This window comes from Echinops telfairi, unplaced genomic scaffold (genome assembly GCF_000313985.2).
Source record: "Echinops telfairi isolate 266 unplaced genomic scaffold, ASM31398v2 ScPeMD7_2;HRSCAF=8, whole genome shotgun sequence".
In the NCBI taxonomy this organism is placed as follows: Eukaryota; Metazoa; Chordata; class Mammalia; order Afrosoricida; family Tenrecidae; genus Echinops; species Echinops telfairi.
Genome location: NW_022103898.1, coordinates 19,763,730 through 19,780,859, shown reverse-complemented (window position 1 = coordinate 19,780,859; position 17,130 = coordinate 19,763,730). Strand labels below are relative to the sequence as shown.

General features: G+C 51.3%; 1 protein-coding gene across 1 annotated transcript in view; it reads left to right on the top strand.

The window, feature by feature from the left end:
* RFX4 (regulatory factor X4) overlaps positions 1 to 5,327 on the top strand; it is a 204,625-nt gene extending 199,298 nt beyond the window's left edge. The window contains exon 18 of the mRNA XM_004700730.2: positions 3,689 to 5,327. Within this exon, the coding sequence (XP_004700787.2) occupies positions 3,689 to 3,961 (273 nt within the window). The 3' untranslated portion in view covers positions 3,962 to 5,327. The remainder of the gene's footprint in view (positions 1 to 3,688) is intronic.
* The last annotated feature ends 11,803 nt before the right edge of the window (positions 5,328 to 17,130 follow it).

Here is a 17,130-nt window from a genome sequence, read left to right as displayed (position 1 = left end):
CTGCCCCGCCCCATCTGCCGCCTTCATATGGAAGGTTTTGAGTTTGAATGCTCTGATTTTGGTCTTCTCTTGCCTTGCTTGGTTTTTCTACCGCCCTCGTCCTGCCTTTGGCCCTTGAGGGGACCTGTGTCACCGTCCCCTCCCTCCGCCCAACGTGAAACCAGTTCCGGCCACAATCCAGAAATTCTTCCCCCCCACCCCTGCTATCCCCCCACCTCCTAAGTCCCCTCGAGCAGCGTCCTGGGGGAAGGGGACCAAAGGACATCACAAAGAGGGCAGTGGGGTGCCCGGTGGCAAACAGCCAGGCTCCAGTGCTTGGAGAGGTTCTTAAATTCTATTTTAAAATGTTTTTGTATAAATAGAAGAAAATGGGAAGTGTACCAACAACAAAAGACTGTGAGGTCTGCAGGTAGGCCTGTGGTGCAGTGGTGGAAGTGCTAGGCTGCTCACCAGAAGACAAAGATGTGGAGAGAGATGGGGCGGCGTGCTTCCCTCCGGGGCAGCTCTGCTCTGTTCTGTAGCGGTTCACTCTGGGTCGGAATTGAGTTGAGGGCAACTGGCTTGGTTGGCTGGGTTGTCTGGTGGTCTGTAGGTGAGGAAGGTGCTTAAGAGACTCCAGTTTAGTAGCCTGGGTTTTTCTGGAAGGGGTGTGATGTGTGCGCGCGCTCATCTTCTTTGTGCTTTTGCAGTGGTAAGTTATGCCTAAGGAGGGGAGGTAGCTCCACAGCGAAGCGCTCAGCTACCAGCCAAAAGGTTGGCAGATCAAACCCCCCACCCATCAGACCCAGGGAAGAAAGACTCGATGATGTGCTCCTCCAAAGATCGCGCCCTCCTCAACCTCGCGGGGCCCATTCTGCCGTCACCCGGAGTCTCGCCGAGGCTCCGTGGGCACCATGCCACGTCACGGCAGCAGGGCACGCCTAACGGGAATCAGCTCGCTGGCTGTGGGGAAGAAGCACCGCTCTGGGATTGGGGTGGGGTTTTTTGGTGCCAGCTCTTCCACTCATCTGCCGGGTGACTTTGGACAGGGCCCTTCACGGGTACCTTCTTTCTTCACCTGTGACTCACACGGCCCCAGTGGGTGCTGCTTCCGGGAGGCGCTGAGGAGTACAAAAAGTTATTGTGCTCCGTGACTGACTGACAGGTTAGAAGTGTGAGCCACCTCGAGGTGCCTCAGGAGACAGCTCTCGGCATCCATCTACTTCTGAGAGCACAGCCACCTGACGCTTGCTGGAGCACAACCCTCCCGGACACACGGGGGTTCGCCCCGAGGAAGCGTCTCGCTAGCGGTAACACCCTCACTCACCAGATGGCTATTTAGCATCTCTGAAGTGCCAGGTACCATTCCAGATATTGCAGACTTAGTGGTGGGTGACCAAGCCCTCGGAGAAGCCCCTGAACAGGGTTAGGGTTAGAGTGAAGCATTTTCCGCTTGTACGCTATCTTCTGGGGCTCCTGTGAATGTTTCCTAAGCCATAAGCCAAAGGCCAAACTCGCTGCCATGGGGTGGATGCCGACTCATAGCAACCTTACAGCACAGGTTAGAACCACCCCCCCTGTGGGTTTCCCAGACTGTCACTCTTTAGGGAGTAGGAAGCCTTGTCTTTCTCCCTCGGAGCAGCTGGTGGTTTTGAACTGCCGACCTTGCAGCGAACAGCCCAATGTGTAACTCCTGCACCACCAGGTGCTGCTACTGACCTTTGTTGGGAGGGTGGAACTTTTTGGTTTCTGATGATAGAATGCCCAAGGGATGTCTGAGGAGGGGGCCTGGCTGAGATGAGAATAAGAACAAGGAGCCAGACGTGCAGGGAGCTGGGACCTGAATGGGGAACCAGTCTGGAAGGTAATAGGGATGGAAAGGAGGCCTCTGGGCTAGCCGGCAGCGGGCCATGGGGTGGAGGGACATGCACCTAGGGATCTGACTTCAGAGAGTTATCAAGAGGGGAACGCACCTTGGGGGGAAATTACGACCATCTTGGCATAAGATGGATGAATCTGTATGACTGGGAGCATCTTTCTCGGGCCGGGACCAAATCTTGCCTGATGAGCAGTCTTGCCACTGTCTCCTTGCAATTGAGGGCCGGCCCTGTGCTGGAATCCCCCTGCCGAGGCCCGAGGATCGCCCCTCGCTGTCCAGTAAATGGGACGCATCACTCCCACAGGGCAAGCCACGGGGGTTGCACATTTCTGCGTATTTCTGAGCTGAGCAGAGGGATTATGAAAGCCTCCAAGTGCCCATCCACAGTCTCCTTGGCAACAGCCCTGGCTGCTGCCAGTTTCTCTTGAATCTCTCGGTACCACCTACACCCTGCTCGCCCTTCCCTGGCTGTGCTTTTGACTCTGAAGTGGCTGCCCTTGGCCGCTCGGGGCCTGCTGGTCGATCTCAGAGAAAACAGCAGCCCTCTCTCCTAGACGATGGGCCCCTCACCCCAGGCCCGCGAGTGGCCGGCTTTGCTGGCACGCTCCAGGCCTGGCAGCCATGCCCTGAGCCTCTTGGGTTCCCGCTCCAAGATGCAGAGCGGGGGTTCCCCTTGGCCACCTGGGCGACGGAGAGCATCCATTGTTGTCATGACCCGTCTCCCGCTGTCTAGGCCGCAGTCTGTCTCCCTCCCACCTCTTCTCTCGGGGCTCCACTCTCCAACTGTCAGGGAAGACAGATGGGGAACAGAAGAATTCACACACACACACACACACACACACACACACACACACACGATTCTCTGCTTACTGCTTGGCCACATTGCGTGGCTCCCTTCATTGGCAAGGGTGGCCCTTCAAACAGCAAGGATGACTTTGTTCAGACTGGTCCTCTCACCAGCAGGTCTTGAAGGGAGGTCACAGTGGCCCTTCATCTCCCGTGCCTCGACTGTACCAAGAGGGGCCTGGTTGGCACAGCTGTCCGGGTAGCAGACAAGAAGAGAGACGCAGCAGCAATTTAGGCGCTGTTCCCCACATTCCTTACCTTTGCTAGCGCGGCTTCCCCTCCTTTTGGAGCGACCCACACCAGTAGCCCTCCTTCCTGCACAGAAGCACCCCTGCTTGTGCGCGCCACGCCCAGTCACTCACAGCTCCCCACTCGAGTCTCTTGGAGGACGCCGGTGAATGTGCAAAGCTGTTCTCTAAATGATAGGCACTAATAATAACCTTCCAGTCTGTTGACTTGCTTCCTCTTCCAAAGCCTGCTTTTAGGCTGCAGTTCATAATTGAATTCAACTGTAAAACGCTATTTTTAATAGTGCCATTGTGTTTGAGTTGGCAGTATTGTTCCTTTGGGTTGATGGAGTGGGGCCGATCGCATCTCCATCACTAACTGCAAGAAGGAACTATGCCAACCACTGGCACCCTTCTGGGTGTGTGTGTGTGTGTGTGTGTGTGAGAGAAAGAGAGAGAGCACACACACACACACACACACACACACTCCGGTATCCCCAAGGAGCTCCTCTTGTGGATTTGACTTCCTGAGACATTCCGGATCGGGAGCTCAAAGACCAGCCTGGGCTCTGCAGCCCTTCGCTTCTCCGCTGCTGCTGACAGCATCCCTAGAAGGAGGCTCAATCGTACAGAAGTGGGTTGATGTCCTCCCAGGAGCTCTCATGACTGAAACCCCTTAAGCCGCGTCTGATGAGCGTGGCTGAGACCGCGTGTCTGCGACATGAAGCTAATTTTAACTTTCTCTCCCCTCTACAAGTACCCTTTCAATAGCCCCACTTCCCGGATGGAGCCTTGCTTGATGAGCAGCACTCCCAGACTGCACCCCACCCCCGTCACGCCCCGGTGGCCAGAGGTTCCCGCAGCCAACGCATGCTACACCAGCCCGTCCGTGCACTCCACGAGGTACGGGAACGCCAGTGACGTGTACTCGCCCCTGGCCACGCGCCGGAACTCCGAGTACGAGCACATGCAACACTTTCCCGGCTTTGCGTACATCAACGGAGAGGCCTCCACAGGATGGGCTAAGTGACTGCTCGCATAGGAATCCATATTTAATATTAATAATTATTATTAATAATAATTAAAACCCCACCCCCACCCCCAAAGACTTTTTATTCTCTACACATGGTAGCTCACGGGCTATGCCAGGGCATCTGCTTTCCTAAATGAGGGCAAAGCTGGGCTTCCACGTGGGGACAGCCGACCAGTTTAGTTCAGAGGCTGGGCTCCCTCTCAGGTGGCCGGCTTGGGTTCCTGTAGCCACAGCTGCCAGGGTGGTTTCCCCAGAAGCACTGTCTCAGGCAGGCCAGTGTGCAACCCCCTTTTCCCACAGTCCCATGGCTTGGCTTCGTGTTGGCAACCAGCTCCAGTCAGCGACCGATTTTCCAGTTGACACAAAGCCCCGTAGTCTTGAAGGGTAGATACCAGTTTGGGTTCTGGGATGGACACGCAATTGACCATTCACCTTGCCATCCATCTGGTCATCTCACTCTACCACGAACCAACCCTCGGACGTGCTGTTCCCCCCTCCCTTCTAGCTGGCGGTGTCATCCCAGCTTCCTGGAGCACCCGGGATACACGGAGGCGGGTGGGGGTGGGGGGGTGCAGAGGCTCTAGAGCTCCACCCTCACCCCACCATGCCTGTCAGTGTCCCCGCATTCTCTTGGATTGCAGACAATCTCGAAAGAGCAGAGGCCTGTGCGGTGTGGCCTGCAGGTGATCCGAGGTTTGTAGGGACCGGTCAGTTTTTCCACACCCACGTCTTGGTGCTCACTGTTGCCCAATGGCTGGTGTCAGGAGAAGGCACGAGAGGGGTTTCCGAAGTTCTGGGAGGATGTGGATTGGTGGCCCCTGGCCTCGCCCTCAGCTCTGCCTTGTTAACTTTTCTCAAACTGGAAGGGCCCAACTTTCAACTTGCCCAGCACCAAGTGTGAAAGTGACTTTCACGTCCCTTCATCAGACGTGATACTAACCGACACTTTGTGAAGGAGAGAAAGAGAGAGAGAAAATCAAAGCTGTGCCTTTGAGCCTATACTATACTGTGTATGTGTGGAAATAAAATTGGACTGTACTTTTGGGAAAATTTCTTTCATAAGCTTTTTTTTTTTCTGTCAGATTTGTAGCCATTTGTGAGGTTTGTTAGCGATTAACATAGGTTTTCTTTCTGTATTATAAAATGCACCAAGCAATTATGGTGGACCTATTACCCTATGGGTAAGAAATAAATGGGAATATGTCATCGGATGTTTGAGCAATTGTTCTGTAAATAATAAAGCCTTTGATCGCACCACTCAGTGTGATAATCATGTCTACAGCTAAAATGGGAAATAGTTTTATCTGTACAGTTGTGCAAGATATGAATGGTTTCACACTCAAATAAAAAGGTATTGAAATGACCTGCTTTCTTCATTTTCATTTTGCATTTGAGGGGATTCTCTGTGTGTGTGAGTGTGTGTGTGAGAGAGAGAGAGAGAGAGAGAGAATACTGTGCATCTAGATACTTCGGGTGGCACTAGGCAGAACAAAACCAATGATCTTGCACAGTGGTACTTATCCAGGTGTGCAGAGGTCACCTATTAAGTACAATAGTTTGGTTGATTCTGGTAGGGGTTTTGTTCTTCTACCTCACAGGTTCTCCCAAACTTATTTGGCCTAACTCTTTTTTTTTTTTTTTGCATTGGCCTAACTCTTTCAGAAAAAAAAAAAAATGACTCAGTGCCTTCCTGGCAATGGATATGACGTCTGTATTCTATCCCATAATCTAGAACCAAGTGTAGGTATCTGCTTTGGCAGCGTCCCCGAATCACTCCAACGCCATCAGCACCCACCCCTGGGATGGGACTGCTCACTTAAGGAATCACTGTTCTATCCACCCGGATCGCCTTCAAGCTGCACGAGTCAGTGCCGGCAAAATGCAGGAGCCTCTGGGTTCTTATAGGGAATATTATTCTTCAAAAAGAACCTTGTTAAGGAGTCCCCTGGGCTTGAGTTCCTTGTGTTTTTAATGGTCGCCGAGTGTAAAGATGGGCTATTCAAGCTCAGTGCTTTACAGGGCTAAAAAACTTTTAGTATTGAGCGGTCATATGTCCCACTATTTGGTATAAGGATCAACAAATCCTTCTCCAGCACTGCGTTTTGATTCTGGGGCTGAGAGAGGGGTAACACCGTGGAAGCACACACAATTAAGCATTTGGCACAGAGGGCTTCAGAGCCCCAGATTCTCCAGAAATGGCACGGCGACTATTTTAACTCAAAGGATGAGAACTTGACAACTCAATTTGCATTTGGAAAGAATTATTTTTAAAGTCAAGTTCCTGCTATTGCATAACACACTAATACCTGCAAACGACTTTAAGATTTAAAGTGGCATGCACCATGAACACACGGGTCCAGACTGCTCTGGAGTTGAGGGGGGCACTCACAGAGACCCCACTTGTGCAGAGAACTCATCTGTGAGGTTTTTGCAAGCAGGTTGGCAGGCTGGCTCCCGAGGCGCCTCTGGGTGGGTCCGAACTGCCAACCTTCGGGCGGCACTCGAGCGCTTTGGGTCCATCCAGGTCAGATACTGCCCCCCACAGCAGCCCTTCGCAATAACATAGCTCCTCTGTTCTAGAAAACAGACACACAAACAAAAAGGCAGTCTGCTGATGGCACTGTGTGAAGATGAGCGAGTCATTGGTTCCATGTGGGAGGAAAGCAGAGAGGGGACGAGGCGAGAGGGAAACCAATCAGAGTTGGCAACCACATAAAACACACCCAATGGTGACCGGCTCCCTTGCTCTCCTAACAGAACCTCCAGACACGAAAAGTGTGTGAGAGAGTGTCTCACCCCTGACTTACTATACCCCTAAAGACCCCAAAAAGAGCCACCAAAGAGTCTAGTGTCTGGCCGGGTAGCAGCCGCATATGAGCAACACCTGCCTATTTACAAGGGACCTGGCGGCAGTGTGGTTTTGAGTTGGGCTGTGAACCGCAAGGTCAGTGGTTTGAAACCGCCAGCCCCTCTGAAGGGGGAGGAGGAGGCTTTGTGCTCCCAGAAAGACTTACAGCCTGGAAATTCCCAGGGGCTGTTCTACCCTGCCCCATAGGGTCATCAAGAATCGGAACGGATGAGCGCAGGGAGTCGTATGTACAAGGGCCATACGGTCATGTTGAGGCACTGGCAAACGAGAGCCCAAGTCCTGGAGAAGAGTGAGGTGGCTCCAGGCACTTTGCCAGGGAGGGGATGGGGTGCCCGCTCCTCACAGCATAGGCAAGAATACTCCCAAGAGAGTGAGCAGCAAAGCCCTTCCAGGGGCTCTCTCCTCAGACCACAGGGGACTGTCTCCTAGGCGGTGCACGCATGATGCCTGCTCCCCACTTGTTCTACAACCTTCCTCTTGAGAACCGGCAAGGGTCTGATTAGCAAAAGGCAACAGCTGCTGTGAACACATGACTCAAATGCACCTTCTCTCCCCGGGGTGGCTCCTAGCAGGTCACGGGAACGGGTCTGGGCAAGGTTGGTGCCTGGGAGTGGGGCCAGTCACTTGTCAGCGGAAGAACAGAGAAGTCTTGGCAATAAAGGGGCGCTCCCCTGGTCGGACTCTCTCTGAAAAGCCTCTGCCAGCTTGAAACTGGCGCAAGCGCCAACAGCAGCCCGGATGGCTCGCCCACGTTGCAGGCCTGTGGCGTCTTCTGTGTCCACCCTGCTGGGTCCTTTGTAGGCCCAGAGTATTCCCCAGGTCCGGAGAGAAAGGGACCGGGCAGGGAGGGGGGTGCTCTGAGACTGTAACCCCGGCAGGGAACAATCAAAAATGATTTTCCACCATGATGGGGCCGAGAGGGGTCGGGGTGAACTGAAAGGGGGCTGCTTGGGCCGTGTGACCTTGAGAGGGTCACCTCCCCACCCTGGACCTCAAGCGGTCCTGTGGCTATGACAATGTGACATTCCAAATGACAGGCTGTGTGCTGATCGAGCCGGGCTGGCAGATCCGGGAGAGGAGGGCGGACAGCTCAGGGGGAACAAAGGGGGGACTGGCAACTGGGCAGGGGCTCAGGAAGGCAGCCGCAAGAGGGAGGGCAATGGCTCCACCAGCTGGTGCGAAGCAAAGCCTGAGGTCCCTTGCCCAGGAGCTGGGTGCACCGGCCTGGAGGCGGCCTCAGCCACCAGGGCTCCTCCCCAGCCCCACCGAGTGGTCTTTCGTCATCCTCCTCCTCCTCCTCCCCCTGCAGGATGGCCCTTCCTCTTCTCTTGAAAGCTAGTTCAATCAACATGCTGGGTTTGAAGCTGCAGGCTAGCCAAACCAGAAACCAAACACCGCCATCGAGCCGATGCCAACTCAGGGACCCTATAGGACAGGGTTAGAACTGCCTCTGTGGGTTTCTGAGACGATAACTTTTCCCAGGAGTAGAAAACCCCGTCTTTCTCCTTTGGAGCGGCTGGGGGTTTCAAACTGCGGTCGTTGGGGTCACAGTCTCAATGTGTACCCATTACGCCACCGGAGCTCTTATTGAAGGATAGCAAGCACATGCAAATGTGCTGATTGCCCTAGCCTCTTGTACTTCTTAAAGGCAGGCGTATGGTGATGGGGGTATGAGAGAAAAATTAAATTTGGGGAGGGGATAAGATAAACCCCTTCTTAGTATAGAGAAGACAGTTGCCCTGGTGGAGTAGAGGGTTATATGTGGACTGCTAACCTCAACTTTAGCAGTTTGAAACCACCAGCTGCTCTCAGGGGAAAAGATGAGGCTTTCTACCCTGTCCTCCAGGATGGCCATGGGTCAGAATGGACTCGCTGGCAACGAGTTGGGTTGGGTTTGGAATAGAGGAGCCCTGGTGGTGTAGTGGTACTCATGGGGCTGCTAACCCCAAGGTCAGCAGTTCGAGACCCCCAGCGCTCTGTGGGAGAAAGGAGAGGCTGATCTACTCCCACCGAGATGTACAGGCCCAGAAACCCACAGGGCAAGTTCTACCCTGCACTATAGGGTCGCTGTGAGTGGGAATCCACTCAGTGGCAGTCCTTTATGATACAGGGACCCCATGGGGTAGGCGCTGCTGTGGGTCTTTGGAAGCCTGGGGGAAGCTCTCTGAAACTGCGTGTGTGTGTGTGTGTGTGTGTGTGTGTGTGTGTGTGTGTGTGTAGAATTCTGACTGAGACAGGAGTTGAAGTACGCTTTAAAAAAAGAATCAAGCTGGATAAGTGTCTGGGCTTTGAGGAGAGCCTGGAGGTCATGAGCCAGCCCCAGTCAACATGTCCCAGTAGGTGGGGCATCCATGCTCCAAGTGGGACTGGGCACCAGTGGGTCTCAACTCTGGCTGCCCACTACCATTACTCATGTTGACTCTTGAACATCACAGAGGTACCGGCCCTACTGGCAATGATTAATTGACCGGGTATGGGGCCTGGGCATCAGCATTTTCTTTTTGATGTCCACAGATGACTCTAGTAGGCGAAATTGAGAAACATGACCCTTCCCACCTTCAAGTTCCAAGATTCAGGGACTTAATGAATAGGCACCCAAGGTTCTTTTACAAGGGGAACAATGGTGTTGCGGGGGGTGCGGGGGCAGCGAGGAAAGTTAAAAATCAGAGCCAACATCAGCCCAAGGCCTATTCCTCAGAGATCAGACAGGATAAATCTCCTTTGCCTGTTCTGACACCAACTATCCCTCCCAAGGCATTCTTTGTTTCTCTGGTGTGTTTAACAATTCATTGCAATGGCCACACAGAACTCACAGACATTAGGGGGGTTATTAGGGAGTTAGCAATTTACAATTCAGGATAAGAAAGGCTCACGATACAGTTGTTCAGTCAGGGCAGCCTCTTCTCAGCCATACCTGCTGGTCTCAGCCATGCCCACAGGCGGCTTCCTCTCCAGTGCTCGGCCTCCCAGCCCAGCCCTGTGGCTCCTTGTCCTCCACCTTGTTCAGGCAATGCCCATAAGGGTTCCTAATGCACTCCACTTCGCCAGGAAGCCTCACACGGAAGGCATTCATATCTGGCTGCAGGGGTTGGCAAACTTAGCTCCCCCTGATTAAGTGCCTAGGGGAGCCCCCGGCCCAAAGGCACTCAGCTTTCTCATTCCAGGTGCCAGGAAGCCCACCACTCTGATGCTCTTGATTCTGCTGCCGCTGTTCCTCTGTCTCTCCTCGGTAGCCACAGCCCTCTGTCTCCTGGACTGCGGAAGTTCAGCACACGGGGATCTCGGGGTCCAAAGGGCCAACTCCATTCCTGGCTCTTCTCTCTCTTGATGGTAGTAAGATCCCTATTTCTGTTTCTGAGGCGGCTCATTTTAAACTCAGCAGATGGCCAACTTGACCAATCCCCACATTCGAACTCCATACACCCTATCTGCATAGTCCCGCCCAGTCATTTCATGGGGGTTACAGAGTCGGGGGTTACAGGAGCCACAGCAAGTGGTTCAATGCACCACCACGAGGTTCCAGTCTGTCCACAGAGGCGGGCTGGGCAAGCAGGGACCCTCACAATCGACGACACCAACCTTTCCCGAGCTGCATTACTCCGTTTGCTCTTCAACCCAGCCCAGCTCCATTCCTGGCCTTCCAGCCTGGCACAAACTCGGCCGCTAGTCCTTGTGGCTTTCTCTCCTTCGCCGGCCTCTCCTCTGAAGGTCTTGCCCTAGTCTACCGCCTGCACCTCAGCTCCCCCTGCCAGCCTTCTCACCCCCATATTTTGCGGCTGCTGGTGTAGGTGGAACAGAAGACGGGGCCCCAGGAGTTGAGAAAAGAGCTGTTGCTAGGAAAGGTATGTGGGTGAAGAGAGCTGGTGGGCGGGAGAAAGAGGACTCCCCGGTTTGATTCCTCCCTTGTCAGCATGCTGCCTCCAGAGCTAACTTCAAAGAAGCTCTATGAAAAATCATGAGCCCCCACCCCCACCCCACCCCACAGTGACAGCAGGGGGGAGGGCAGCAGCCTATCAGCTCAAGTGCGGATGCCTAGTATTCAGAATCGCCTCCCGGTAGCACAGAAGGGAAGGTCTGCTGAGAGGTTGAGAGGGAAGTCTCAAGGAATTGCTAAGTGGTGCCCCTGTTAAAACAGGGATGATATCCAACGTGCCCTGACCCCTCTGTACTTCCCCTCTGCAAAAACAGTCCACTGTGGGATGTCCTCTTGAGAACTGAAGTGGAGTCCAGGCAGAAGAGCAATTGCTACTCCAGAGGGGAAGCTTCCTACCTCTTTCCTCACCTTGTACTGAGTGGTGGGCGGCTTGTTTCTGAACTGCATGTGCCTGAGCCCTTAGGGGTGCCATGTGCTTGGCCACTAATCAAAAGGTTGGTGGTTTGAACCCGGCCGGCAGATCTCTGGTGATCTGCTCCTGTAGAGATGAGAGCCTGGAAAACCCAGTGCAGCCACGCGATTTCATCCGATGGGCCCGATATGAGTTGAAGTCAACTGGATGGTCACCCTGGAGCAGGCCGGTTCGTCATCCTCCCCGCTTCTCATACCTTCATGATTACAGTGCTAGTGTGGGATGATCATTTTCACTTTACATGTGAAGAAGCAGAAGCTCCGAGCAGTTGGGTGCCCTGTCCGAGGTCACCCCATTGGTAGCAGGGCTGGGATTTGAAAACCCAACTTGGGCCCAGGGCTCTTCCTAGTACAGTGTCCTGCCTCTTTCTCCTTCCTAGTTTTGTTTCCATGCCCCCGCCCGGCTGCACCCCCACCCCATGGTTTCTAAGCAGCTCTGCTGATTTTAAATGAACCTTGACCATGGTCACAGAGCCTCCTTGGCTGGGAGAGAGCTTTAGACGTTGTGGGAAATCTCTGTGTGTGCTAAATGAAGGCAAGTTCTAAAGCTGGGCACGGGTCCTCCCCTGCACCCAGGGGGGCAGGCCACACACTGGAAGATACCAGCCCACTAGCTTGCGGCCTAGCATTTCCCAGGGTACGGGCCAACCAATATATTAACACAGACTGAGATCTGGTCATTCTATAGAGAAACAGGAACAAAAGAAAATAACGTCAATAATAACGTCTGAAAAAAACAAAGCAAAACAAAACAGGTCACAGGAGTATTTTTTTTTATTACCAGGTTGAAAAAAAGCTCTGCGTGTGTATGTGTGTATGTGTGTGCATGTGCGCACACTGAGCCAAGCATTCACGGGAATGAAGTAATTTGGGGGTGGGAGACTGGCTACCGCTTGCTGTTAAGGTCACTACCCTTTGACAGCAGTGGCCTCTGACCTCAACAACCCTACAGTTCTGTTTTGACTGACCCTGAAACCCATGAAATTCAGATGTAGGCGGTGCCCAGGAGCGGCGCTAAAGCTGACGCGCTGGGGGAGAGCTCCCAGTGTGGGCCCCAGTGAAAAGGAGCTGGCTGCTCTTTGGTGGGGATGTACAATTTATTCTCTTCCTTCTCTCAGGGAAATGCTAATCTTACTTCAGGGGCGAAGACCCCACTGGGCTGATGCTGAATGACAATCACCCTTTGTCCACCGCCACCCCCTTCCAGGGTTGAAACTTGAGTTTAATCAACTGTTGGGGGGTAAATCAATGAATGCCTTACTGCACTCAGGAGTTAATAAGGAGGGGGAAGGGCCGAAAGATCAGGAGTGTACATTTTTTTCTGACCGGTGACTCTCAAACTTCTTCACAAAGGCATTGAGAATGTGTTTGTTAACTACCTGTAGGTACACAGTGCAAGATCACTACCCACCAAGCTTCTTACAGCATGTCAGTGCTAACAATGTGACTACCTCCAACTTCAAGGCTGAGACCCCAAAGCAGTGGGTTGTCATTACCTCTCCAAAGGTTAGACAAAAACAACCCGCAGCAACAACGATACCAACACGTAGGGTGCTTGTGCCCCCATAGGAATAGAACCATGACCTTCACCTCAGAATCTTCCCACTGGGAAGAGGGATAGCGGGGTCTTGGGGAGAGGGTTAGAAGCTTGCATTCTCGCTCAACTCACACTGATGAGCTGGCTGCTCCACACCAGGCTTGCGGTGTGGGGATGGGGGTTGGGGTGGGATGGGAAAGGGTGGAGGGGTGGGTGGGTGGGGGCACTAGGACTGCCACCTCTTTGAACCCTAGTGCCATCCTCCAACGGAGGTGATGGGGAGATGCTCAGACAGTTGGGAGTAGCCAGCTTTAAAGAGGCCCAGGAACTAATCCAGGAAGACCCCTAAGAAGTCGCAAACTTTCAACTAGAATCTTTCTGGCTTGGAGGCTTTCTTGCAAAGTGGCAGTGATGGGGAGTGGGGTGTGTGTGTGTGCATGGACCAGGGCTTCCAATTCCCAGTCTGGGTTCTTTCACTACCTTACAGCAAGTTGCCACCCAAAGAGCTGAGTTTTCCCAAGAGGTGTTGTTTGGATGGGATTCCAAACCCAACCAAACCAGTGAGATGCAAATAGGTCTGGTCCACATTCCAGCTCTTGGGTGAATACAAACTCCCCAAGGGGCAACACCCATTTTGTGTGCATGATTTGAGAGCCCCATTGTGATCAGCCAATCAATAGTAAACAATTATCCATTGGAGGTGGGGGTGGTGGCGGGAGGGGTGTTGTTTGTTGTTTTTAAGTAGTCCTGGTGGCCCAGGGGTTAAAGCACGTGGCTGATAACCGCAAGGTTGGTGGTTAGGATCCACCACCAACAACTTTAAGGAAGAACACTGGGCAGTCTGCTGCCTTAAGGCTGACACCTTGGAAACTCCACAGAGCTTTTGTACTCTGTCCTGAAGGGTTGTTGTAAGTCAGAATCGCTTCTATGACAACAGGCTCTTGGTATCGGGAGGTCCATTTGCCCACAACTAATGGCATGGACTCGAGTGTAGCACTTGAGCTACTGGGACTATTACAGGGAAACCGCATCAAAGAAACCCCAACCAAACTCACTGCCATGAAGTCAATTCTGACTCCTAGCACCCCAATAGGACAGAGTCGAACTGCCCCTGTGGGTTTCCAAGACAGTTGAAAGTCTTTACAGGAGTAGAACGCCCCATCTTTTCCCCTCACATATCTGATCAAATTAGCCTCTTAAGAAATCTCCCTTGCTGGTTTTCATGTTCAACCAAGTGGAATATCTCAGCTTGTATCTTTAACCTTTGGTCAGGGCAGCTCTCTCGGGGAGCCCTTTCACAGGGGTCTCTTGATGCATAACAGTAGTTAAATTACAGTTATGAAGTAGCAATGAAAATAATTTTGATTGGGGGTTCACCACCACATGGGGAACTGTATTAAAGGGTCATGACATTAGGAAGGTTGAGAACCACTGCCTAAGAGCTCCCTACCATTCTCCCCCTAACTCGCCTCCTCCGGGAACTATAGAGTTACATTAGGTAAATCTACTGCACGAGAACTCTTCAGAGTGTTGAAGGGTAAGGACGTTACTTTGAAGATTAAAGGGTGCCTGACTCAAGTCATCGTATTTTCAACTGCCTTAGATGCATGTGAAAGTTGGACATCGAAGAAGACCGTGAGAGAATCCATGCATTTGAATTGTGGTGCTGGGGAAGGAGATTTTAAGTACCATGGATGCTAAAAAGGATCAAGCTATCTATCTGTCTTGAAGTACAGCCAGAATACTCCTTAGAGGCAAGGATGCTGAGACTTACACACTTTGAACATATTACCAGGAGAGGCCTGTCCCTGGAGAAGGACATCATTTTTGGTAGAGTAGAGGGCGTCCAAGGAGGGGAAGACCCTCCAGGGGATGGACTGACACCATGGCTGCAAAAACCGGCCCCAGAATAGACAGTGCTTCGTGCTGTTGTGCATAAGGTTGCTGGGCTTAGGACCAACTCAGGGGCCCTGAGCACAGCAGCAATGCTTCCCCAGGAAGGCTTCTCTTCCTCCTCTTACCCACCACTGTCTACCTACCTCGGGTTTGCACAGCACTTAGTTCAATTTTTCTTTCCTGTCAGTAGAAAAGATGTGCTTATTGTCTGGCTGTTTCTTATTTTTTTCTACTTTTTGTTCTGTGTGGTGACTACGACAGCATTGTGCCCCAATGAGCACTAACTTTGCTAAATGAACAAACCCTGTTCATGAACTTTGCTATGAAAGGTAGACCTTATTTCTGGTAGGAAATAAAGCTAACTTACATTTTGCCAGGTTAATTTGATTTCTCAAAAACAAATGAGCCACATGAACAGGACTTTGGTAGCTCTTCCAAAAAACGAGTCCAGTAGTTGATAATCGATTAACATGGATCCATAAACTATCAATACTGAAGCCTCACCACAGATTGATCGAATCAGACTCTCTAGGAGCTACTGTTGTTGTCAGGTGCCCTCGAGTCGGTTCCAACCTCTAGCCACCCTGTGCACAAGAGAATGAAACCCTGCCCGGCCCTGCACCAGCCTCGCAATTGCTCTGAGAGTAGACCCAGCCGCCATCCTCACAATCGTTCCTGTGTTTGTGCCCATTGTTGTAGGTACTGTGCCAGTTCATCTTGCTGGGGGGCTTCTTTTTCACAGACCCTCTACTTTAGCAAACACGATGGTTTGCTCCCGGGACTGGTCCACGTATTGCTAATTTTTCTAGCAATATGATGAGCATATTCAAATAGGGTTTTACTGCTGTTCTTCAAACTCAAAGACTCACTGCCAGGGAAGTATTTCCATCTTAGAATCCAACCCCACCCCCAATTTAAAATTGAGTGGGAACTGAGAGACTACTTGGACCAATCCCTTTATTTCATTGCTGAGGGCAGTGTGACTCATAAGACTGCGTAGCTCCATGCCTCGGAGTAGTGGTGGCTGAGTGACAGGTCATATCTTAGTGGCCTTGTCTGGACTATAATTCTGGGGCTCTCCTGGCTGTACAGAGCTATCCAGTTTTAAAATTCTGACTCTCTTTTAAAGAAACTGTATGAACAGTAGCACATTTGGAAGATTTGGATTTTAAAAGCAGCTAGGACCAGGTTCCTTAAAAGAAGTTCACTTTGGCACATTTCACTAGTCCACTGACATGGTAAGAGGAAATACCACGGCAGGCTATATCAAAGTCCAGAATAAATGACTAGTATCTATTTGCAGGCTTTCCCATTGGCCCTAACCTGAAAGTCCATAATAAGTTTATGCTATCAGAGCCCACATCACTTCTAGCCCTCGATCATACTACTTATTAGCTCAGACTTATTACATAGGAGCAGGCCAATCAACACCAACTTCCCCTTTCTCTATAAAAATGGAGATAATGACTGTCCTATTGACCTTGCCCTTTTCAGCTCTTGCAGGGATGAAATAAAATCATCTGGGCACACGTTTTTTGAGAATCGGAAAGCACTGTCTGGCATAGAATTAATATTTTTTGCACAGCAATAGCATGTGGCTAAGTATTGGTTGTTTGGATTACTCGGGCCCTAAATCCTAATTCCTTGGTACTAGGCCACCCAAGAATCAACAAGAACCGGAGACAGTGCTGGCCCAGGACTGAAAGTATCACAAGCACATAATGCAATGTTCAGGGAGGCAAAGTGATGTAGCAGCCCAAGTTTTAGCTACTCTAGGCTCTAGTCCCAGAGACTGCTTTTAACTATTGATTTTGGATAAGTCACATAATTTTTCTAGGACCAGCGTCTCGTCATTGGTCAAAGAATGACTTGAGTCAAGAGTCAAAGATCCCTTTGATTGACAAAATCAGAATATGAACACTTAATTAAAATCACTAAAGTGTAATTTCCTAAGACATTGATTCATGTGGTTTCACGTTTAAATCACTTTTTTAAAAGAGAAGTACAGAGTTGGACTCTAAAAACATGGGCTATTTCTAGTCAATAGACATTTCAAACACATGTGTAAGACCCTCGGACCTGACTGAAGGACACGCCTAGAGATCAAAAATTAGACCTTGATCTATTTACAGGTTTTTCTTTCTTTCAAAAAGTTTTTTACTTTTAATTTATTCTTCTATGGGTCATTGTTTTTCTTTTTTGTTGTCATCGCCTACCTTGCTATGGCTTGATTTCTGGTGCATATTATTATCTCTACAGATCTATCTAGATAAGATAGGCTGGATGAATAGTCTGGCGGAGAAAACAAAGGGACCAGTGGTTCCAGGGGGACACGGGAGAGGAGGAGGTGGGAGTAAGGAGGTGGTGCTGACCAACCCAGGGACAGGGGAGCAACAAGTGATCCAAAATCAGTGGCAAGGAGGGTGTGAGAGGCCTGGTAGGGATTCAGCAAGGGCAATGTAATCGAGAGAAATTACTGAAACCCAAATGAAGTCTGAGCATGATAGTGGGACAAGAGG